We start from the raw sequence: 21,789 nt of genomic DNA, 5'->3' as shown, positions 1-21,789 counted from the left end.
CTTCTGTTCTTACCAGTCTATGATCTAAGGACCCTTCTAGGATCCTATAATCCCAAACCCTCTAGTCCCACAACCTAAAGAGACTGGGCAGTACCTCAGCTAAAGGGCTGAACCTGGCTTGTAGGGTTTCAGTTTAGATCCCACTTCTGACACCTCGAAATGTGACACCCAATTCATCTTCTGTTTACCTGAAATAACTCCCTGGGAGTTATCTGCTAAGTCCCAGTAGATTTACAATCTGGGCCAGTGGAAGGAATTCTTTGCCAAGAGTTTCCCAATGGCTGTATATTTTTACTACCCAGTGGACATTAAAGTCTCAGAAGCTCAATGTCCTCTGTTGAATGAGTTGGATGAGATGAAAGTCTAAGGTCCCCTGGCTTCTATGGGATATGATCCTATAACCCTAGGTTCCCAGTCAATCAGTATTTAGTAAGTGATTACTATATGCCAGGCATTCTGAATGTCGGGAAAAGAAAAGCAAAAATATAGACCCCGCCCTCAAAGAGTTCACATTCTCAATGGAAGCACTTGGTACAGTGCCTGATACATTGTAAGCACTATATATGTGCTACATATTATAATAATGATAATAATAACCATTCTTGTTTTTAATGAGGGAGAGGCACTCAATAGCATTGCATTTTCAGCATGGAGAATTCCTAGAGACTTTCAAAGTGTGTAAGAGAAGGGAAAGAACCCTTTAATAGGGGGATGGATCTATCAGAGATTCTTAGGCAGGACATCCCCATCAAAGACATCTCCATAACTCCAGTATCCCTCTGAGCCATCCCAGGCAAATCCAGGAGTAAAAAAGAAGTGGGGGAAGGAAAAGAATAAACCTAAGAAAATTTGAGGCGGAAAACAATTCACCCTATTCATAGTGAATAGAGTGCTGGACATGGAGGCAGAAAGACCTGACTTCTAATCCTGCCTCTAACACTAGCTGTGTGATCCAGATGAATCACTTAATCTTTGTTGTCTGTCTCAGTGTTTTCCTCTGTAAAATGGGAATAGTTATAACACCTACCTCCCAGGGTTGTTGAGAGCATCAAATGAGGTAAAGGACTGGGTAAACTCTGGCTATTGTTATTTTCATAAGTCACTGATTCATCAGCATCATCACTGGCTGATTATGGCTGTGCTCTCTGGGAATTTTATCCAGCCCAGAATCCTGCTATACCAGGCATGCCTAAAGTAATGGAAGGATGGGGTGGGATGGGAAGGTTGAAAATGGAGCAGATTCACAGAGTATAGGTGTCATACTGGGGAGAGCAAATGAAGTCTCTATGCTTATTATTAATTTTTATTCTCACTTCTCTAATATTTAAAAGCTTGAAAGTGGTTAAGATTATGAAGAAAGTGCTTTCTTCATAATGATCCTGAAAGAAAAATAGTGAGATTATTATTTTTTCATTTTATAGATAAGAAAAGTAAGGCTTAGAAAGGTTAAGTGATTTGCCCACAAGGAAACAGCCCAGAAATTTTGAATCCAGAACTTGAACTCCCAGCCTCAGTTTCCTCATATGCAAAGTGAGGGAGTTGGATTAGTTGGGCCTTAAATCCTAGCTTTCAATCTATAGCACTGTGATCCTTCTATCTCTCTGAACTGGCCAGTTTCTCCCCACCCCCAGCACTGCAAGGTCTTCAAAGGAAGTTCAGAGTTTACCCAGAAATCCCATGAGTAGTCATCAGGGCAAAAAAGGGCCCTCACACAATGAGAAAATCTGCTCAAGGTCAGGGGCGGGGATAGAGAGGGATCTAATGTACTTTCCTGATGGCTATTTTAAAGTGACTGAGAAAAGCGGATCTCACAGCTGTATAACTAAACTACCTTTCTCCACTACTCCGGATCCCATAACTACCTTTCTTCTTGCCTCTCCAAGCTCTCAAATCCTTCCTCCACAGCCTAAGTGGTCATATCCCATTTATCAATGTTCTTCCTAAAATGGGCATCCAGAAGGGAACAGGAACCAGATATGGTCTGAAAAGAGAGAGGATGACTAGAAGTGGAGCCTCAGATATTCACTGCCTATGTAAACTTGGGCAAATCACTTAATTCCTATTTATCTCAGTTTCCTCATCTGTAAAATGGGGAAAATAATAGCACCAATCTCTCAAGGTTGCCATGAGGATCAAATGAACTAAGACTTGTAAAGTGCTAAGCAGAGTGCCTAGTACATAGTAAATACTCTATAAATATTAGCTATTATTAGCTACTATTTTCTAAGATTCTTTGATTCTAGACTTTCCATAAAAGTAGGGAAATGAAGTAACCTCAACCCTGTACCATCTCATCTCTATTTCCATAGCATTTAATGGTTACAAGAATTTCCTTTCCAGAACCTTGTAGGGCAGGAACTACAAGAATCACTATCCCCATTTTACAGATGAGGAATCAGAGGCTTAAATAAACTATAATAACCTGTAGCTGGCCACACAACTGATGAGCTCTGAACTAGAACTTAGAACCAAGTAGATTTTCTGATTCTTTATATAGTGAGAGGAGCAGAGACATGAGCTATTCACCCCACTCAGCCCATTTGTAGTCTGGTATCAGAGGGATGCTCTAATCTTTGTCCTTGGGCCAGACCTAACCTGCCCAGCCCTCATATGCAACCAACAGTCCTACTGGGATAGAAAATTAATGACAGCCTACAAACTGTCCCTGAATGTCATAGACTATCAGTACTAGATAGTCTTAGGGGCAATCTTAGATAACTTCTTATTTTGCAGTAGATTAAAGTCAGACAATGAGTTATAGGACAATCTTAAAGGGAGCTGTATTCCGTTCAAAATTCTTTCCTCATATGATCTTCTAAACAGCTCCATCTGGCAGGCAGGCAGGCAGGGCAGGGCAGGGATTCATAAATCCAAATTACAGCCGAGAAAACTGAGATCCAGGGTACAGAAGTTATTTTGTGCTCTATTCTAAAACCTTCTGAATCCCAAACTTGAGCTCTGTCAACCAGGTCTTGATGGTTCTCCATCTTTATGCTTTTATATTGTAGATAGTGCTTAGAGTACTACTGACAGCCAGAAGAGGAACAAAGGAGCAAGAGCAGCAACTGGCAGGTCAAAATTCCCTATAAGTGCCCCTGGTGCAATGGAAAAGACGCTCAGGATTATCTGTGTGGCCTAGTTCTATGTGGTGACTGCTACTGTGAGGGGTGAGAGGTGGGAGGGAAGAGGGGGTGACTGAGGTTCTGCAAAGGGACCTTTTGAGGTTGTCAGAAAGTCACCAGGACATTGTGGATATGGCACAAAGAAGGTGGATACTGGCCTGGGTCCTGTGGATCTGGCAGCATGGAAAGAGAGACATTAGTTGTGCTGAGTCTATGTCTTCTGTGTGGGAGGAGGGGGTGACTAGGAGAGACAGCAGCTGAGACTTTATAAGGGAGTGTCCCTTACAGAGAGAGGAAAGGGAGAGCTGCTAAGATTGAAGCCTGAGGCAGAACATTCACAAATAATAATCTGTCAGGGGAGCCTAAACAGGTGAGTACAGGGGTTTGCTACAGAGCTGCTAACCTTATAAAGGTGTGATGATGTGTGCTCCTTAGTTCTGCTACCAATGCCCTGGTGCATTAAAGTTACTACCTAAGTGTATGCCCTGGGGCATTAAAGCTGCTAATTAAGTATATGCTATGGTGCATTAAAATTACTGATTAAATATATGTCCTGGTGCCTTAAAGTTACTACTTAAGTGTATGCCCTAGAGCATTAAAGTTACTACCTAAGTGTATGCCTTGGGGCATTAAAGTTGCTAATTAAGTATATGCCCTGGTGCATTAAAGTTACTACCTAAGTGTATGTCCTGGTGCCTTAAAGTTACTACTTAAGTGTATGCCCTAGTGCATTAAAATTACTGATTAAGTATTTGCCCTAGTGCATTAAAGTATTACTTAAGTATAAGTCAGAACGACATGAACAGCAATCAAAAGATGGCCCATCAGATTTTATTTAACAGCCTTAACTGAATCATCACCCGTTGAACTCGCCTCTGGCATTGGTTTTCAGAAGGATGGTGTCCTAGGTGGGGTGAGAGGGGTTTCGGGGTACTAACTGATGGTAAATAGGGCTCGCTCCAGGGGAATGGGAGACAGGTGGACAGGAAGAAGGCTCCTGGAATTGTCTGACCTCTCAGGACTGGAATGATTTCCTCTTCCTCTCCCCACTTCCCCTCTGACCTCCAGTGTCCCCCAGGGTCCAGTTGGGGAATGGGAAGGAAGAGAAACGTGACAGGCACTATGCCAAGACCAGAGCCCATGTACAGGGAAGGAGAACAATTGTCTCAGCTGGGAACTAAGTCTGTCTGTCTATCCAACACGGCTTCCCTTCCTTCTCTGGCATCCTTTAGCTCAGCCTTTCCCGAACGCTGCTGCCATCCCTTCTCTGGCACTGAGACAACGGAACCAACAAATCTCTGGCTAAGAGACACCATTGACCACACAGCTGTCGGAGCACAGAGCTGGGCTGCAAGGCTGTCCTGTGGGGATGAGGGTCTTTATTACCATCCTGGTGGCTGTCCTGCTGTGTCTGGATCAAGGTGAGTGAGGGAGTGGGCACTAGAGGTGGGAGTGATGAGTAAGGAAGAGCAAAGGCATTAGGCAGGGGGAAGGGACTCTACTCCTCAGGAGAGAACAGCAGAGCAGCGAAGTCGGGAGGCCTGGTCGAGGGGTCTAAGGCTTCCCACTGGAGAGCTTCCAGTAGGCCCACTGGAGATTTGTGTTGTTAGTAGAGCAGCCTATGGAACCACAGGGTAGATGGAATGAGGGAAGGACTAGAGGTCAGAGGACTAGAGTTTCAATCCCAGTGCTGCTACTGGCCTTTGAGAAGTCACCACTCTGTTTCCTTTTCTGTAAAATTAAGGAGTTGGATTTTATGACCTCTCAGATGCCTTCTGCCTCTAAATACAGAATATTTCAAAGGTCCTAGAGCAGTGTTAAACCACGAAAGCACAGCAGGACACTATGATCCTCTGAGTCTGATGTTGATTTAAAAGCCAAGAAAGCCATGAATTGGCTTTCACAGTGTATCTTCTGGAGAAACAAGGCTGGAATCCTGATTTCCCAATACTGAGTCCAATGCCTTTCCATAATAGAAAATGTCATAATAGACATGTTAGGGCTAAATTGTTAAGGACCTTGAGTGCCAGACAACAGGGAGCCCACAGACATTCTGTACCTATGAGGAGACTAGAAGAAAGTGGAATTTGCAGAGGAGAAAGTGGATAGAGCTCCTTAGAGGTCCCACCAGAGATCCTAACTTTTTTTCCTAGGACCACCTAACTCTGAGATCTATATTTCTCACTTTGGTACAGGGAGTGAACAGAAGGAGACAAAGTCAGTAGATGAAAGCACAGATGAAGATTACGACTATAAGGATGATGATGATGAAGATGATGAGGAGGATGAAGTTGAAATCAAGCACATTCCCTATGAAGGTACAAATCTATCCCCAATCCTCCCTGCTCCAGCCCTCTTCTCCTAGGACTTATGGAGCTGCAGTGGAACAAGAAGGATGCAAGGATAATTATTGTTCCCACGATTTGGGCTTTAGAGGGGTACAGACAAGAGTAGGTGTGGCCTACAGGGGTTGGGGGAGGATGGGGAAGGAGGGAAGGCTCTTGGAGGAAGTAACTTTTAACCCCTTAGCCAACCCTTAGCCATCCCTGTTTATCACAGGGTTTGAGTGGGGGTGGCATGAGTTCAAGAAGCAAAGTCAGGGAGAACTTTCCAAATACAGAAAGAACCTAAGCAAAGAAAGGCACAAACAAGGGACCAGGTGCATTTTTGTTCAGTTGGTCCAAAGCAGAGAAATGCCGATACTTAGAGTGGAGTAAGCTGCTTGGCAAAGCTGGAACAAGCCTTGGGTGAATGGAGCTTTACCTCAGGAGGCTGCCTTTGATGGGAGAGGGGAAGGGGAAGACCTTTTGCCTTGGAAAGGCACCACTCAGTACTTCTCCCCCAGAGGCGCAGGTTCTCCCACCCACCCCACCCTCCTCTGGCACTCCAACCCAGGGCTGCTTCCATGGCAAAGGCCTGGAGATTGCTAGGTAGATGGGTGAACTGTTTTCTGCATTCACCTCCGGTCTTCCAGGTGAGACCACTGGGCAGGGCCAGTCAGAGAACATGAAAGTTCACACTTAGGACCAGTAAGTAATGTGCTCCATGCCCACTGTGCACAAAGTGGGCTCCCACAGGGAGGAGACCAGGGAGCCTCAGCCAGTCAGTGAGGGACTAAGCATTCATTAAGCACCAACTGTGCTGGCACCGTGCTGAATGCCAAGGATACAGAGACAGACAAAAGGCCACTCCTGCCCTCAAGAAGCTTACATTTACCTGGTGAGACAAACAAAAGTAACTGGGCACCTGTAAGATACAGATGGAAGGTTGTATCAAAGGAAAAGGAACTAGGTACCATGTCCTAGGATCTCAGCAAGCATCCAAAGAGCAGTGTCTGTCGTGATCAGGAGGCCGGGAGCCGATCCTCGCCCTCAGGAGAGAGGAGACTGCACATGTCACCTGCACAGCAGGGTGACAGAGATCTCTGAGAGGCAGCTGGTTGGCAGGGTGGATGCAGCGCTGGACCTGAAGCTATAAGGACTTGAGTTCAAATCCAGTATCACTTACTAGCCATGGAACCCTAAGGAAGTTAGGTGACTGCCTGTCTCAGTTTACCTATCTGTAAAGTGAGAATAATAATAGCACCTAAGGGTTGTTGTAAGGATCAAATGAGATACCATTTATAAAGCATTTTGCAACCTTCAAAGCACATTGTAAATGCTTTTATTGTTTAGTCATTTTCAGTTACATCCTATTCTTAGTGACCCCTTTTGGGAGTTTTCTTGGAAAAATATAATACAGTCCACTTTACAGAGAAAGAAAATGAGATAGAGTTAAGTGACTTTTCCAAGATATACAGTTAATAAGTGTCTGAGGCTGCATTTGAACTCAGGCTTTCCCAACTCCAGGGCTAATGCACTGTCCACTGTGCTACCCAGTTGCCTAAATGTAGCTATTTTATTATTAAGGGACATGTGTTAGGGTATGAGTGGGTGTTAGAGATCCCTTCTACCTGGAGAGATTTGGGGAGGCTTTCTAGAAGATATTAGATTAGAACCTGGGGTCCCTGAACATTTTTGTGGTTGTTATTTTAAATAATTGTATTTCAATGTAATTGGTTCCCTTTGTGATTCTATGTTTATTTTATTCATTTAAAAATGTTATTTTGAGGAGGGTCCATAGGTCTCAGCAGGCTGTCAAAGAGGTCCAGGACTTAAAAAAGCTTAAGAAGCCCCTGGTAAAAGGATGAGAAATATTTGGCTAGCTGAGAAAAGCAGGGATATGAGCCAGTCCTGGGAGCTCTGGGCTAGGGAAGAAAAGGCAGGAAGACAGTCCCTGCCCTCACAGCTGGCAGCTTGGTTGGGAAGGGAAGACAAAGACACAGTTAATTATAACACAAGGCAAGAGGATAGAGGGCCAGACACTGATCTTGGAGGGGTTCAAAAGAAGGAGGAACAGCTTCCCAATGGGGATTGGAAGTCACAAAGGCTTCTTGATCATAGCATTCAAATCAAGCCTACAAAGAGCAGTGGGTAGGGATGATGCTCTCTGTGGTGGGGTAGGGAAGAAGGAGAAAACAACTTCCACTAAATGTCCAAATAAGTAACAGCAGCTATATGGGCAAAAGAAGCTCAGAAAAGAGAGAAATGCAGTGGGGGCAGAGAAGGGGAAATGTAAGCTTCTCATTGAAGAGAACCTACTTCCTTAGAGCAAAGTCCTTCTTTCATAGCTCTGTGAGATAGGTATTGCAAATACTGTGATCCCCATTTTACAGAGGAGCAAACTGAGGCTCAGAAAAAGTAAGACAAATGCGCAGAATCACACAGCTTCTAAGGGTCAGAATGGGGACTCTTTTGTCTCCAGTTCTAGTGTATTTCCTACCAAAAGTGAGGCAGATGACCTTACCCAGCCTTCCCTCACAAAAAATTCAGTTCATTCACATGTCATAGCATCTCCTCCCTGTGATCAGGGTCCTCTTCAAGAACCAAAGACAAATAACAAAAATGACAACAAAAAAAGGGGAATCTTTTCATAAAAGAAGAGGAGCAGCCAGAGGAAGCCCCCATGATGTAATATAGGTAGAGCTAGGATAATCTGGGTTCAAATCCTGCCTCAGACCCCACTAGCTGTGGGACCTTAGGCCTTCTCTAGATCTCAGTTTCCTCAACTTCAATTTGAGGGGGTTGACCTGGACCAACTCTAAGGTTCCTTTCAGCTCCAAATCTTTCACTTCAAGGTGAGGATTGAACTTTATCTGGAGGGAAGAAAAAGTGAATGTCCCCCTTCCTGATGACAGCAAGCGGACTCTGTCCTCGGACTGTCTTAAGTTCTGGCAACGAATGGGGTTAAGCATTTGGCCAGTTCCCAGCTGGCTGACTCCCAGGGTCCATTGTCTGCCTTTCCCCCTCTTCCCCCCAAGGCTCTGTTCTGATGTTATCTGCAGGCCTCTGCACTTCTTCAGTTCAACTGAATTCAACAAAACAAACACTGAATAAGTGCCTACTATGTGGAAGGCCTTGTAATTATCTGTGGAATCTTAACCTCTAACCTCTCTTTTTACATATCTTAGAATTTCCCAGCTATATTTATCAAGAAATATGAAGCGTTTTAGCATAATCTTTATGCATATCCTACTCCTTAGTTGGACTGAGAGCTCCATGAAAGGAGGGACAAGTTTTTGTCTAAAACTCCAGCTCCTCTCAAAACCTGAAATGTCACTCTGTGCACAGTGGGCACTAAATACTTGGGGAATCTTTTGGGTCCAGTTCCCCCTCAGAACATGAGATGGCACTCTGTGCACAGTGGGCATTAAATACTTGGGGAATCTTTTGGGTCCAGTTCCCCCTCAGAACCTGAGATGGCACTCTGTGCACAGTGGGCATTAAATACTTGGGGAATCTTTTGGGTCCACCTCGCCTCAGAACCTAAGATGGTAGTCTGTGCATAGTAGGCATTAAATTCTTGAATGAGTTGGGTCCTATTTTTAAAATCTAATGGGAGGACAGATAAAGAAACAATACTAGCAGAGGAGGGGGAGAAGGATAAGGGCAAAGGAGAAGTCAAGGCAAAGTGCATCAAGAAGTATGGGAGAGAGGGGAGAGAGGAAGGATCAAATGCAGAAATGGTAGTCAGTGGGATAAAGGAAAGCCAGCTCATGAGAATGGGAGAGAGAGATGGTCCAGTTTGCCTGGTATATGGACTCTCTAAAATGGGGGGTAGTATGAGAAAAAGCTGGACAGGTATTTTGGCTCTAGACTTAGAGTACCTTCTTATCAGTGACAGGAAGTTTATACTTGATCCTGCAGGTAGTGGTAACTTAACAGAGGCCTAGGAGAGTGCCCTGATCAAAGTGGTACATAAGAAAGATGACTTGAGCATCTATGTGAAGAATGGCCTGGAGGGAAGGCCAGTCATATGGGCTGCCAAGCACAACCACAAAGTCTTATGGGACCCAACTCATTCCCACAACTGCCTGAGCCTAGCCTTTGGCCTCCCCAGCTTGCCCCTCATTTCCTTTATAACTCAGCTCCACAGTTGTTATCACCACTTCTCCTAGGAAGATGCCTATAATTGACTCTTCCTGTCCTTAGCTACCATTCTCCTCTCCATCTACTCCCCTTGTCCCAGCTGATGGCTGTATATTTTCACTGGCACTTGGGGACTAGGTTCACAGAGTCTCAGAGTTAGAAATAAATATGTAAATTTATATATTTGTATAAGTGTCTATAAATCCCCTCTGCAATATCTAGTCTAAAACTGTCCCTCTTTAGATGAGGAAACTTAAGTATCCTAGCTTTATGACTCTCTGGGCTTTAGTTTTCTCAACTGTAAAATGAAGGTTCAACTCAGTGATTTCTAAGGTACCAGTTCAAATTGATGATTTTATGACATCCCCAATATGTGACTTACCCAGTGTCTACTCTTGACATTCTCATTCCACTTTTGGATAGTTCTAATTGTTAGGAAGTTTTTCATTTTCTCTAATTTATGTTTGTCTGATGGCAAATTCCACCTACTGATCCTATGCCCCCCACCCAGTGCAAGTGGAACTAAGCTAATACATCTTCTATATTTTAATAGCATTTCCTCTTCTTGAATGTAAAAATCACTTTTTCCCCTCTCAAACTCTCCTCTCCTCCAACCTACACATCTGTAATTCCTTCAGGAGATCCTCATAGGATGTGGTTTTGAATTTGTACCTCCTTCTGCTCCACTTGACTGATCTAGGCCTCAGTTTCTCCATATGTAATATGAGGTTAGACAAGATAATCTTTGAAGTCCTTTCTAGCTCTAGATGCAATATGCCAATGATTTTTCTTTTCTCTTTCCATCAGTAAGTCTGTCTTTTCTCCCCAATTCATAAGAAAAGCAGGAAACAGAAATCCAATCCTGTCCCTTGGAAACTTTACAATCTAGTTTCAAGGTCAACTGCATTTAAGGCAATGAGTGTTTGTTAAGCACTATATGTCAGGCAAATTGTTAAACTCTAAAGGAAGGAAAAAAGGAAGGAAGGAAGAAGAAAAAAGAGAGAGAAGAGAAAGGGGAAGAAAGAGAGAAGAAGAAAGAGAGAGAGAGAGAAGAAGAAAGAGAGAAAGAAAGAAAGAAAGAAAGAAAGAAAGAAAGAAAGAAAGAAAGAAAGAAAGAAAGAAAGAAAGAAAGAAAGAAAGAAAGAAAGAAAGAAAGAAAGAAAGAAAGAAAGAAAGAAAGAAAGAAAGAAAGAAAGAAAGAGAGAGAGGGGGGGAGGGAGGGAGGGAGGAAGGAAGGAAGGAAGGAAGGAAAGAAATAAGGAAGGAAGGAAGGAAGGAAGGAAGGAAGGAAGGAAGGAAGGAAGGAAGGAAGGAAGGAAGGAAGGAAGGAAGGAAGGAAGGAAGGAGGGAAGGAAGGAAGGAAGAATGGAAGGAAAGGAGGGAGGGAGAGAGAGAAGACACACAAGAAATTGTGAAATAATACAAGGCAGTTCCTTCTACCAATCTCAAATCACTCCTTTATATGAAAGCCCTTTAAAATACACCACACACACACACACACATACACACACACACACACACACACACACACACACACACACACACACAAATACACATCCCAATACTGTTCATATACCTATGGCTATAGATCACAAAATGCCACGATGTCACAAATAAAATTCTCAGATGACCCCAAAGGGCAATAGACAAATGTGTGGTAGATGTGAGGAGGGCACAAATCTATAAATAATGAAGCATGTGACAGAAATAATACAAAAGACATCAATACTAGTGAAATCACAGATCTAGACCTCTTTCCCAAAGCCCCAGATGCTGTGCAAAACACTAAGATACCAAGACAAAAATTTAAAATTAGCAATAAATATAATGATATTTAACAAATTATTTATATTACACCTACTGCATACCTGACACTGTGCTAAGTGCTTTACAATTATTCTCATTTGGTCTTCACCGAAGCACTGGGAGGGAGATGCTATTATTATCTACACTTTACCAACAAAGAAACTAAGATAGACACAGGTTAAGACTTCCCAGGATCACACAATCAGCAAGACTCAGGTCTTCCTGACTCCAAACTTGTTGCTCTATCCACTAATTCATGTTGCTGCTTCAAGAAGGTCACATTATATCAGTTACCAGAGGAAGGACTCCACACATTGGGTAGATTCTCCTTGGAGAATTTATGAAAGGTCCACATTCAAAGATCACACTGGATGAGAAGCCAGTGATTGGAGTACAAATGAGGAGATGCTATCAGCACCCATGGAGGGAACACCCTCACCAACAAGATCACTGTTTCATAGAAGTTCATAGAGGAATTGAACCAGGAAGCTTATATTTCCCTGCTTTCTCACTAATTAGCATTCCTCTAACTTCAATAATTCAACTAGTATGTGGTACTGCACTGGTACCAAGAAACCAAAAGTAAAAAATGAAGTCTTTCAAGGCACTTTCACTCTTTTAGGAGAATTACATGTGTACAAATAAATATACAACATATGATAGAATATACTAAGAGCAAAAAAGTGATAAAGGGATGGAATCAGGGAAGGCTTGAAAGAAAAAGTTGCAATTGTACTGAGTTTTGAAGAGAGAAGACTTTTAAAAAATTTATATTTTTATTTTGTTAAATATTTCCCAATTATGTTTTTTAATTTTTAAGATTCATTTTTTAATATTTTAAGCTCCATATTCTCCCCATCCCTTCCCAAACCATTGAGAAGGCAAGCATTATGGCATCAATTATACTTGTATAATCATGCAAAAAAAAAAAAACTCCATGTTAGCTATCTTGCCCCCCCCCAAAAAAAAAAAGCTTTAAGAAAAAGCATTTTAAAAGCATGAAAATTCAGCCTCAAATCCTTACTAGCTGTGTGGCCCTAGGCAAGTCACTTAACCCAGATTACCTAAAAAAAAAAAAAAAAAAAAAAAAAACCACTGTCAAGCTGAAAAATAGCATGAAAAATAAAAAAGTTTCACTGCACTCAGAGGTCCTCAGTTCAGAGAGAAGCTTTTCAGTTGGCAAAGATAAGGAATAGTGTGGATGGATGGCTAGGAACTGATGCCTGAGCAAATGAAGAGGCAGGAAAACAAAAGTGAGATTAGGAAACTACTAATTAACCCCTTTGGTTAATATTCAGAGAACGTGATTATTTCACATTACTGGACAGGTAGATTGCAACCAAATGGTTGACTGTCTTTGAATTTTATCCTGTACGTCCCACACACAGCATCTTCCTCCCTTGTCTGACTTTTCCCCTTTCCTTTATGTCTGCAGGCTCTCTGGAATGCTACACCTGTGAGTCAGAGTCCATTGAGGATCGCTGTAATAAGATCCAGACCTGCTCACCCTCTCAGACCTTCTGCAAAACCATCATCACCAGAGGGAATGCAGGTGAATGTGGGACTAGACAGTAGGGGTTGGTCCTAAGGTAACATCATCTGAGTTCAGGAGAAAGACTTAGATCGAGTTCGGAACTGAAAGTCTGGAGACCAGGTTTGAGTCCCAGCTTGGCCTCTGGCTAGGTCCATATCTTGAGTATATTGTCTCTCCCTAAACCTCGGTTTCCCACGTGTAAAAGTAAGACCCCGAGGGCCTTCTAGCCCTGGCATTCTAGGTTCTAAGGCCATTCTAGCTCTGCCATTCCATGATTCTATGATCTTGGTCAGCTGCCACCCTTTCCCTCTAGCCCTCTTTCCTATTTTCCTTCTATCTGTTGTCGGGGACCCGGCCCTACTCTCATGGTCCCCAGTCCAAGAAGGGAGAGCCAAGTTCTTGCCTACCTTGGCTATCGTCACAGTGAATAATAATGAGGATGATCCCGCCCATTTCTTTAGCACTTTAGAATTTATAGGATCTCAGAGCTGTAAGGAACCACGGAAGCCCTGTAGTCCAGTACAAAGTCACCCAGCCTCTGGGAAAGTTCCCAACCCGGACTCCGACTACCGGTCCTGCCAGTCCCACTGATCTTAGACACTCCACATTTTAGGAATTTATCTCGACATCAGATCTAAGCTGGCACATCTGTCCCACTTGTTGGACCCGGTTTCATCTCCAGGTCCCAAGCAGAACAAATCTGATCTTTCAAATAACAACGGGGCTCCCATTAGCGATCTTTTCTCCAAGCTGAGCATCTTTGTTCCCTTTATCCCTGTTTTACGTGGCGTCTCTCGGCTTCCTGCATCTTGGGCGCCCTCTTCTGGACATACTCCAGATAGTCATGCTTTCTTAAAATGATGAGCCCCGGACAGTGGTCGGATCAGGACAGAGAGCCGAGGGATCGCCGCTTCCCAAATCCAAGTTCTTTTTTTCCCCTAAATTCATTTGCTTTTTATCTGTCATATCACACTGTTGTTACGTGGAGGTTGAAGTTTACTAAAAACCACTACGTTTCCCACACAAGGCTCTGTTACCAAGCCATTTCTCCCTATCCTTTATTAGTAAAGCTCAATTTTTAAATTGATCCCAGATATTCGCCTGCTCTTCTGTCATGTAGCCCACATCTCTCTAACTTGTCGGCGAAGTGAGTGTAAGAGATTTTTGTTAAGGTTTGGCTTTTTCTTTGTTTTCATTTTGTTTTGCCAAAATCAGGGTATATTCAGTTTGCCTACAATGTTCCCTTAATCTGTACCAGTCTGATAACCATATCCACAAAGGAAATGGGATGAGTCTAACAGTGCCTTTTCTTGATGATGGCTGGCATGCAGGCTCATAGTGAGCCATCCATTCCTTTCTAAAAGCTTAGAAATTTACACACACACACACACACACACACACACACACACACCCTCTAAAACTTTGCCAGGAATTAAAGAAAATGTTTTGAATCTGTAATATGCAAACTGTATTCCCAAACTCTTACAGCATTTTCCCCTTTTCAAGTTGATAGTATCTCTTCTCCATGATCTTCCTTTTTTTAAATTTTTATTTAATAGTTTTTATTTATCAGATATATGCATGGGTAATTTTACAACATTGACAATTGCCAAATCTTTTGTTCAAATTTTTCCCCTCCTTCCCCCCTCCCAAGATGGCAGGTTGACCAATAAATGTTAAATATGTTAAAGTATAAATTAAATACAACATGTCCAAACAGTTGTTTTGCTGTACAACAAGAATCGGACTTTGAAATAGTATACAATTAGCCTGTGAAGGAAATCCAAAATGCAGGCGGACAAAATTAGAGGGATTGGGAATTCCATGTCGTGGTTCATAGTCATCTCCCAGAGTTGTTTCGCTGGATGTAGCTGGTTCAGTTCATTACTGTTCTATTGGAAGTGATTTGGTTCATCTCATTGTTGAAAATGGCCATGTCCATCAGAATTGATATTGTTGTTGAAGTATACAACGATCTCCTGGTCCTGCTCATTTCACTCAGCATCACTTCATGTAAGTCTCTCCAGGCCTTTCTGAATCATCCTGTTGGTCATTTCTTACACAACAATAATATTCCATAATATTCATATACCACAATTTATTCAGCCAATCTCCAATTGATGGGCATTCTTCTCCATGATCTTTCAAAGATTATAGACACTAAGTCATTCAGTGGATAGATAGCTGGGTTAAAATCTGCCTCAGCTATTTACTATGTGTGACCTTGGGAAGGTTACTATCCTACAGTAAAATGAGGATAATAATAGCACCTATATTGCAGGATTGTTGTGAGGATCAACTGAGAGAATATTTTAAAGCACTTAAAACAGTGTCTGGCACATGGTAGATACTTCACAAATATTTGTTCCTTTGTTTCTATCTTTCAAAAATTGGTAACAGAAGCTCTGCAATCTGCCTTTTTCTTTTTTAATATTCATTTTAATAGCTTTTGATTTTTCCCAATACTTGCAAAGATAAGTTTCAGCATTCACCTTTGCAAAACTTTGTGTTCCAGATTTTTTCTCTCTCCCTCCACTTCCTCTCATAGACAGCAAGCAAACCAATATAAGTTAAACATGTGCAATTCTTCTAACCATATTTTTACATTCATCATACTACATAAGAAAAATCAAATCCAAAGGTAAAAAGCAAAAAGAAAAATGAGGGGAAAAGAAGCAAATAAATGACAAAAAGTGAAAAATATTATGAAAATGTGATCCACATTCAATCTTCAAAGTCCTCTCTCTGGATGCAGATGGTTCTCTCCATCACAAGTCTATTGGAACTGGCCTGAATCATCTCATTGTTAAAAAGAACCAAGTCCATCACAGTTGATCATAACATAATCTTGTTATTGCTGTGTACAATGTTCTCTTGGTTCTACTCACTTAGTATCATGCAAGTTTTTCCAGACTTTTCTGAAATCAAGCTGCTAATTATTTTGCATAAAACAATAATATTCCATTACATTCATGTACTATATCTTATTCAGCCATTCCCAACTGATGGGCATCCATCCAATTTCCAGTTACTTGCCGTTACAAAAAGGGCTGCTAAAATATTTTTGCACATGTTTTCTCTTTCTTATGATCTCTTTAGGATACAAACCCAGTAGAGACACTGTTGTGTTTGACAGCCATTTTTAATCTGCCTTTTTCTTTACTCCCCTAAGAGATAGGACACCTAAGCCCAATGGCCTAAACTCACAAAGTATAACTCAATGCTCTTTTACCATCTCCTCACTCACCTTTAGGTTCATCTCCCAGTTAAACTTCGATGTTCTAACTTTCCCAATCCAAAAATTTTGGGGAAAAGAATAGAAGCACAATGGGAATTAGATAATTAGGTTTCTTGTTTCCAGCCTTTTGTCATCATCTTATCATTACCCAAATAATTGTCCTAACCTTCTTTGATATTCCTCTTATATTTTAAATGTTTATGAACATCTTTTGTTTTCATATCATCTATTGTATATTTCCCAATGTAGTGCCCTCCCAGATAGTCATACTTTATAACAAAGAATAAAAAAAACTAAAAACTTCCAGCCCATCTCCCAAGTCTTGAATGATATTTCCTCCATCTTCTTCCATAAAAAAGGGTTGAAAAAAGTATATCTCCTAGGAGGCAATGTGATTAGTTTCTGGTCCACTGGCTGATAAAAGAGTCCTTGACTATAAGGATGTTTGTTACATTATATTGGGAAAGGGAATGAAAGGAGATTATAACAAGCACACAGGCAAGTACCAAACACGAAAAGTAAATGCAAAGTAATTTCAGGATGAGAAAATATTTAGCCACTGGGAGATCAGGATAGATAGTCAGCCAATAAATATTTTATTAAGCACAGTGTGTAAACACGATGTTAAGTGATAGTGTTGCAAAGAAAAACAAAACATTCCCAGTTCTGCTACTAGGTAATAGGGGAAAGAATATGCAAACTATGTGTAAACAAGCTACAATCAGGATCCACTGGAAATAATCAACAAAAGGAAAGCAGCAGAAATAAAGGGGCTTAGGAAAAGCTTCTCATAGAAGGTGGGATTTAAGGTGAGATTTTAGTTGGGACTTAAAGGAAGAAGAGGAAACCAGTAGGTGGAGAGGAGGATTCGAGGGGGACAGCTAGTAACAATGTCTGAAGTCAGGAGATGGAAGAGTCCATGGGACATATGAGGTGCCAGAAAACATCTGAGCCTTCTTGCCCTAACATTGACTACCAGTCTTAGCTCATTCTGGACTTAATGTTCCTGACTCTGTCTTGCAGAATAGGTACGTGTTACCTACCCATCTTCTATATATCTTTTTTTTTTTTAATTTGACTTGATTTTTGAATTCATTTCACAGTTGTATAACCTCATCTAGGCAATTGCTTCTTTCCTCCTTTTCAGAATCATATCTGTGTATTCAGAATTTCGTTTATAAAAGCTTCCTATCCCTCCTGGGGATATATAGAATTGGTGGATCCTACTCATCACCATAATACCCATTATTTCTCCTCCCAAAACCAAAATCTCCTTGTTGGTCAGAATAAAATCCAAACAGCAGTTCCCACTCTTTATTTCCTCCACTTTTTGAAGGATGAAATTATCCCTAAAATAGAGCAATAATTTGTTGACTATTCTACATCTGACAAGGGAAAGATTCCAGGCAAGTATCTGGGTAATTGAAGTCTCCCTCAATGGAAAAGGATGCATTGTTGCCAGCCAAGGTCCCCCTCTTCTTCATCCTTCTGTTCAGGTGTTCTATACAATATTCTAATAACAATTATCTCCTCTGCTTCTCCTGTCATTGATCCTCATCTGAAAGTTCAGTACTACATTACCCACCTTGGGATTCCTAGATTTCCTCACCAGAATACATCTTTATATATAATGATATTACAAGCAAAATTTTTATCTTCAACTTAATTTTAACAAAGTCTAAAGACATTACCTGAAACCATTTGTCCTTCATGGTGCCTGATACTACACACCATTTCAATGTCCTACCACTTTTCCCTATGAAGGAGAGACATTAAGTCTTCAATCCTTCAAGGAGAAGAAGATCTTCAGAAAGTGTTAAAGGATGTCAGACCCAGAAGGAACCTTAGAAAACATTCTACTCTTCTCCTTTTATAAAGAAGGACACACTTCTTGGAGAGTGGAAATAACACACATTAAGTTAGATAGAGACAAAGCCAAAATTAGAACCAGCTTCCCCACCTCCCATTTGGGGATTTTTTCTTTTCACTATGCTGTCTTTCTATAGATACCTTCCTCTAAAGCCAGAGAGACTTGGAGCAGCACGACTTGGGGGTGAAGGTGAAAGATTGGGAGGGAGCCTTCTGTCTCAAGTCAGCAAGCTCTCCTCCTCATCCTCCCTGGGAAGAGTGGAGAGATTAAGACTAGCAAGGCACAGGCCCAGCATGACCCTTATTCTCTAGGGCTGAAATTTCTGAAGATGGGTTTCCATGAAAAACAAGCCCTTGATCTCACTTCATTTAAGGCGACCCAGAAATAGTTTGGATCCCATGCTTCCCACAGAATGTATACCTGATCACCTATAGATAACCCACTCAATAAATTTCAGAGATCTCTCAGAGTATAAAGAAAAAGTTTTATTCATTTCTCTGAGAAGGCGGAGTCACCCCCACCATACAGGAGGTGGAAGTGAGGTGCTGCATTGGTAGCAAAGGCAATATATATGCTCCCTGAGCAATAGTCCCAGCCTGCCCCTTCTTGCTGGCTCATCCTCATCAGCTGAAAATGTGGCCTTACATTCTAAGTGCAAAAACTATATTAGGAAGCATCAATGATTAAAACAATCAGCACTGGCTGGGAAAATAGATGTTAGATCAGTGGGAAACAATCCGTAAGTTTAAGATTTGGACAAAGACATATCTTTTGCTGACCCCAAAATATGTTCTCAACATGTGGACTAGGTAGATAAGAGCCAGGTCAGTTAGGGTTCTATACATTCCCAGAGTTGTTCTATTCACCCCATATCCTGGGAATTGTTTACCAGGGAGGGAATGATGGGGTTCTAAGTGGCAGTCAGAGAGTTATGGAAATCCCCTTTTGGTCAATGCAGGTCCTTTGTGAAAGAATTCATGAACCCGAAGAGTTTTAGGTGGCAAAAATGGAAGTTTATTCTTGGATAAGTCACCTTTACTAAGGATTGACTTCCTCAGTGGCAAAGTCCTATTAGGAAAATGGAGTCTGGCCCTGAGAAGAGAAGAGACTGCCTGCTCAGGGGGCAGAGCACGCTACTTTTGACCTTCTGCAAAGAAACGAGTAAACAGAAACCTATTATATGAGCAGATCTTGGCTGGAGCAGGGGGAAGGGGCAGATGAGGAGGGAGCTGAGGCAGATCAGACTAGGATCTCCCAAATGAAATTGTTTTGAAGGCTTTTTCAGCCTGAATTTGAATGGAGATGGCTATCATTGGAGGTGATTTGCCTTAGAAATGGCCCAGACTGAAAAGCTCACTCACAGAGGGTCAGGAATCAAAGGGGACAGAATATCAGAATGTTAATTTCAAAAGGGAACACAGTTTCCATCCCCCTCAGGAAGACAGGGGAAAACAGGAGACTGATACTGTAGTTTAGTTAATTTAGTTATTCTTTTAAAGAAATATCAAACTTTTCCCATTCACTTGAGAAATATGGCAAAGCAGGAAAGAAGCTCCTTGCAGTTCTCTCTGCTACATTCCCCCACTCCCCACCCCAAATTGAGAGGGATAATGGGAGGCAGCTGTCAAAATAAAGTACCAATTTGAAGTTCACCATTCCCCCAGGACCCATTCCCTGGTCCTGTGGCAGACCTGGACTACAGGGTCCTTATTCTAATCACCACATCCTCATCGTGGTTCCCCCCACCCCACCCCACCCCCACCCCCCGCCATCTAGTTAGTAGCTACCCTTCCTCCTAGCAGATCCAGAATATGACTATTTCCTCCCTTCCCATACCCTTCACACGGCCTTCTCACTATCCCCTCCTTCCTCTGCAGAGTCCAACTACTTTACCACCTTTTCGGCGTGGTGCTCAGATACCTGCAAAGAAATCACCAAGATTATAGAAGGGACTCACGTCACCGTGAACTGCTGCCAATTTGATATGTGCAACCCCTTTTCGTTGGAAGGCCACTCCCCAGACATGAATTCAAAGACAGCCAATCGTGGGGGCATCCTTACAGGTGTGGAGACTACCATCATGATCATGCTGCTCTGCAGCTGGGTAGGGAAGGACTTTTGAAAGAAGACCTCCCCCACCCAGAGCTCCCCTCTGCCCTGTTACCTTACTTCCTTTGCCCCTGACCCTAATTCTACCCACCACAAAGAAGAGATCTCCTGTCCCATGATGTCTCTAATTCTTCTCCCCCAGGCCAGTGTTCTAAAGTCCTTTGTTTCTGTAACACTGTGTTCCACCAAAATCGTTTTCAGCTCTAACATTCTGCCTTATTATCAAACTTCTGCCTCTGACATGGTAGGTTCTAAGGGCCTTTTCAACTCTAACATTCTATGATATATGTTCTCAGATCCTATGTTCTATGATCTAAGCTCTCTCTCAGCTCTGACTTTTCTATATTTGGTGTTCTAAAGTCTTCTGGCTCTAATATTCTACAATTTTATGGCATGAGAGGAGACTGAAGAAGGAGAAAGGTCTCCCTTAGGCCAGCTCTATATCCAGAAAACCAAGTTCCACAGCAGGAGTGTGATTCATATAAATATGAATTATACTCAATTCTCTGTTGCCATCTCCCTACCTGAGTGTTCCTGTAAGGAAGAGGAAAGGTGAAGGTGTTGAGACAATCTGGAGACAAGCTTCTGTATCCTGGAAGCAGCATTCTGCCCTTTTCTAATGCCATACAACCACATGGGATTGTAGAATAAGAACCTAATCATGGGGGTCATGGGAGGACAAAACATTAGTCCTGTGGGCCAGTCATTTTTGATAGAAATCCCAAGGACTTCAAAACATTCTAACCTTTTATTAGTCCTACACATATTTCCTCTATCCCCATCTGTCTTTCCAAGTGGACCTGTCTTCATGATTAGAGTAATAAAGTTTTGAATTCTTTAATAGGCAGCAGCATTTAAACCCCCCAATGACACAAGCATTTGACATGTCCCTGCTCTTCTCTGAACCCTAGAGCTTATAGAGATGAATTTTGTGACAAATTGAGACCAACATAATACAATGAAAACTTGGAAAGGCAGTAACAAATATTGGGGGCACAATTTTCAAAATTTGTCAGAGGTGCACAAATGCTTTGCAATTTCTTCAAATTAGATGTTAAAGAATCAAAGGATTCAAACCCTTCCCACTACTATTTTATTTATTCACTTTTTCCTATAATGTGAGGAGATATTTTGTTTTAACACAACAGTTGTTACCTAGCAAACAAACCCACTTACAACATATATTCCCTGAAAAACAGCGTATCAATTATTTCTTTCTCCCATTTAATAACTTTTATTTATGTATTAGTAATATGAGAATATTTCCCAGTATATCACTTCCCCAATTAATTTTGTTTTGCACAGAAAAGTTGAAGTCAAACTCCAAAGCAACTGTGTAATAGCATATACATAGAAATATAGATAAAGGCAGATAGATATATCACTCCTTGCCCATACTGCTCCTCCTCTCTGCTCAGAGAAAGGAAATGTTTTCCTCCTCTTTTCTAGGACCAGAACTGGTTGGTGTAATTATTATGACTTCAGAAGCTTCTTAATGTTGTTTTGTTTACATTTTTGTAGTCACTGTATATATTATTTGCTTAGCCCTATTCTTTTCACCCAACATCAAGTCTTCCCATGTTTCTCTGAATTCTGTATATTTGTTATTTCTTATAGAGTAATAATATTCCATTATGTTAAAA

General features: G+C 41.7%; 1 protein-coding gene across 2 annotated transcripts in view; it reads left to right on the top strand.

The window, feature by feature from the left end:
• The window catches only part of GPIHBP1 (glycosylphosphatidylinositol anchored high density lipoprotein binding protein 1), a 29,576-nt gene extending 7,787 nt beyond the window's left edge, over window positions 1-21,789 (top strand). Inside the window, exons 1-5 of one of the 2 annotated variants that reach the window (XM_074264266.1) lie at window positions 3,395-3,492; window positions 4,355-4,543; window positions 5,318-5,440; window positions 12,831-12,947; window positions 19,915-21,789. In XM_074264266.1, the coding sequence (XP_074120367.1) occupies window positions 4,492-4,543; window positions 5,318-5,440; window positions 12,831-12,947; window positions 19,915-20,159 (537 nt within the window). In that variant the 5' untranslated portion in view covers window positions 3,395-3,492; window positions 4,355-4,491 and the 3' untranslated portion in view covers window positions 20,160-21,789. Of the gene's footprint in view, window positions 1-3,394; window positions 3,493-4,354; window positions 4,544-5,317; window positions 5,441-12,830; window positions 12,948-19,914 lie in introns of those variants that run through there. The other variant, XM_074264274.1, reaches the window with a different exon arrangement.

Source organism: Sminthopsis crassicaudata, chromosome 1, assembly GCF_048593235.1.
Source record: "Sminthopsis crassicaudata isolate SCR6 chromosome 1, ASM4859323v1, whole genome shotgun sequence".
Taxonomy (NCBI): Eukaryota; Metazoa; Chordata; class Mammalia; order Dasyuromorphia; family Dasyuridae; genus Sminthopsis; species Sminthopsis crassicaudata.
The sequence above is the reverse complement of the archived record's forward strand: the minus strand, read 5'-3'. Positions and strand labels throughout refer to the sequence as shown.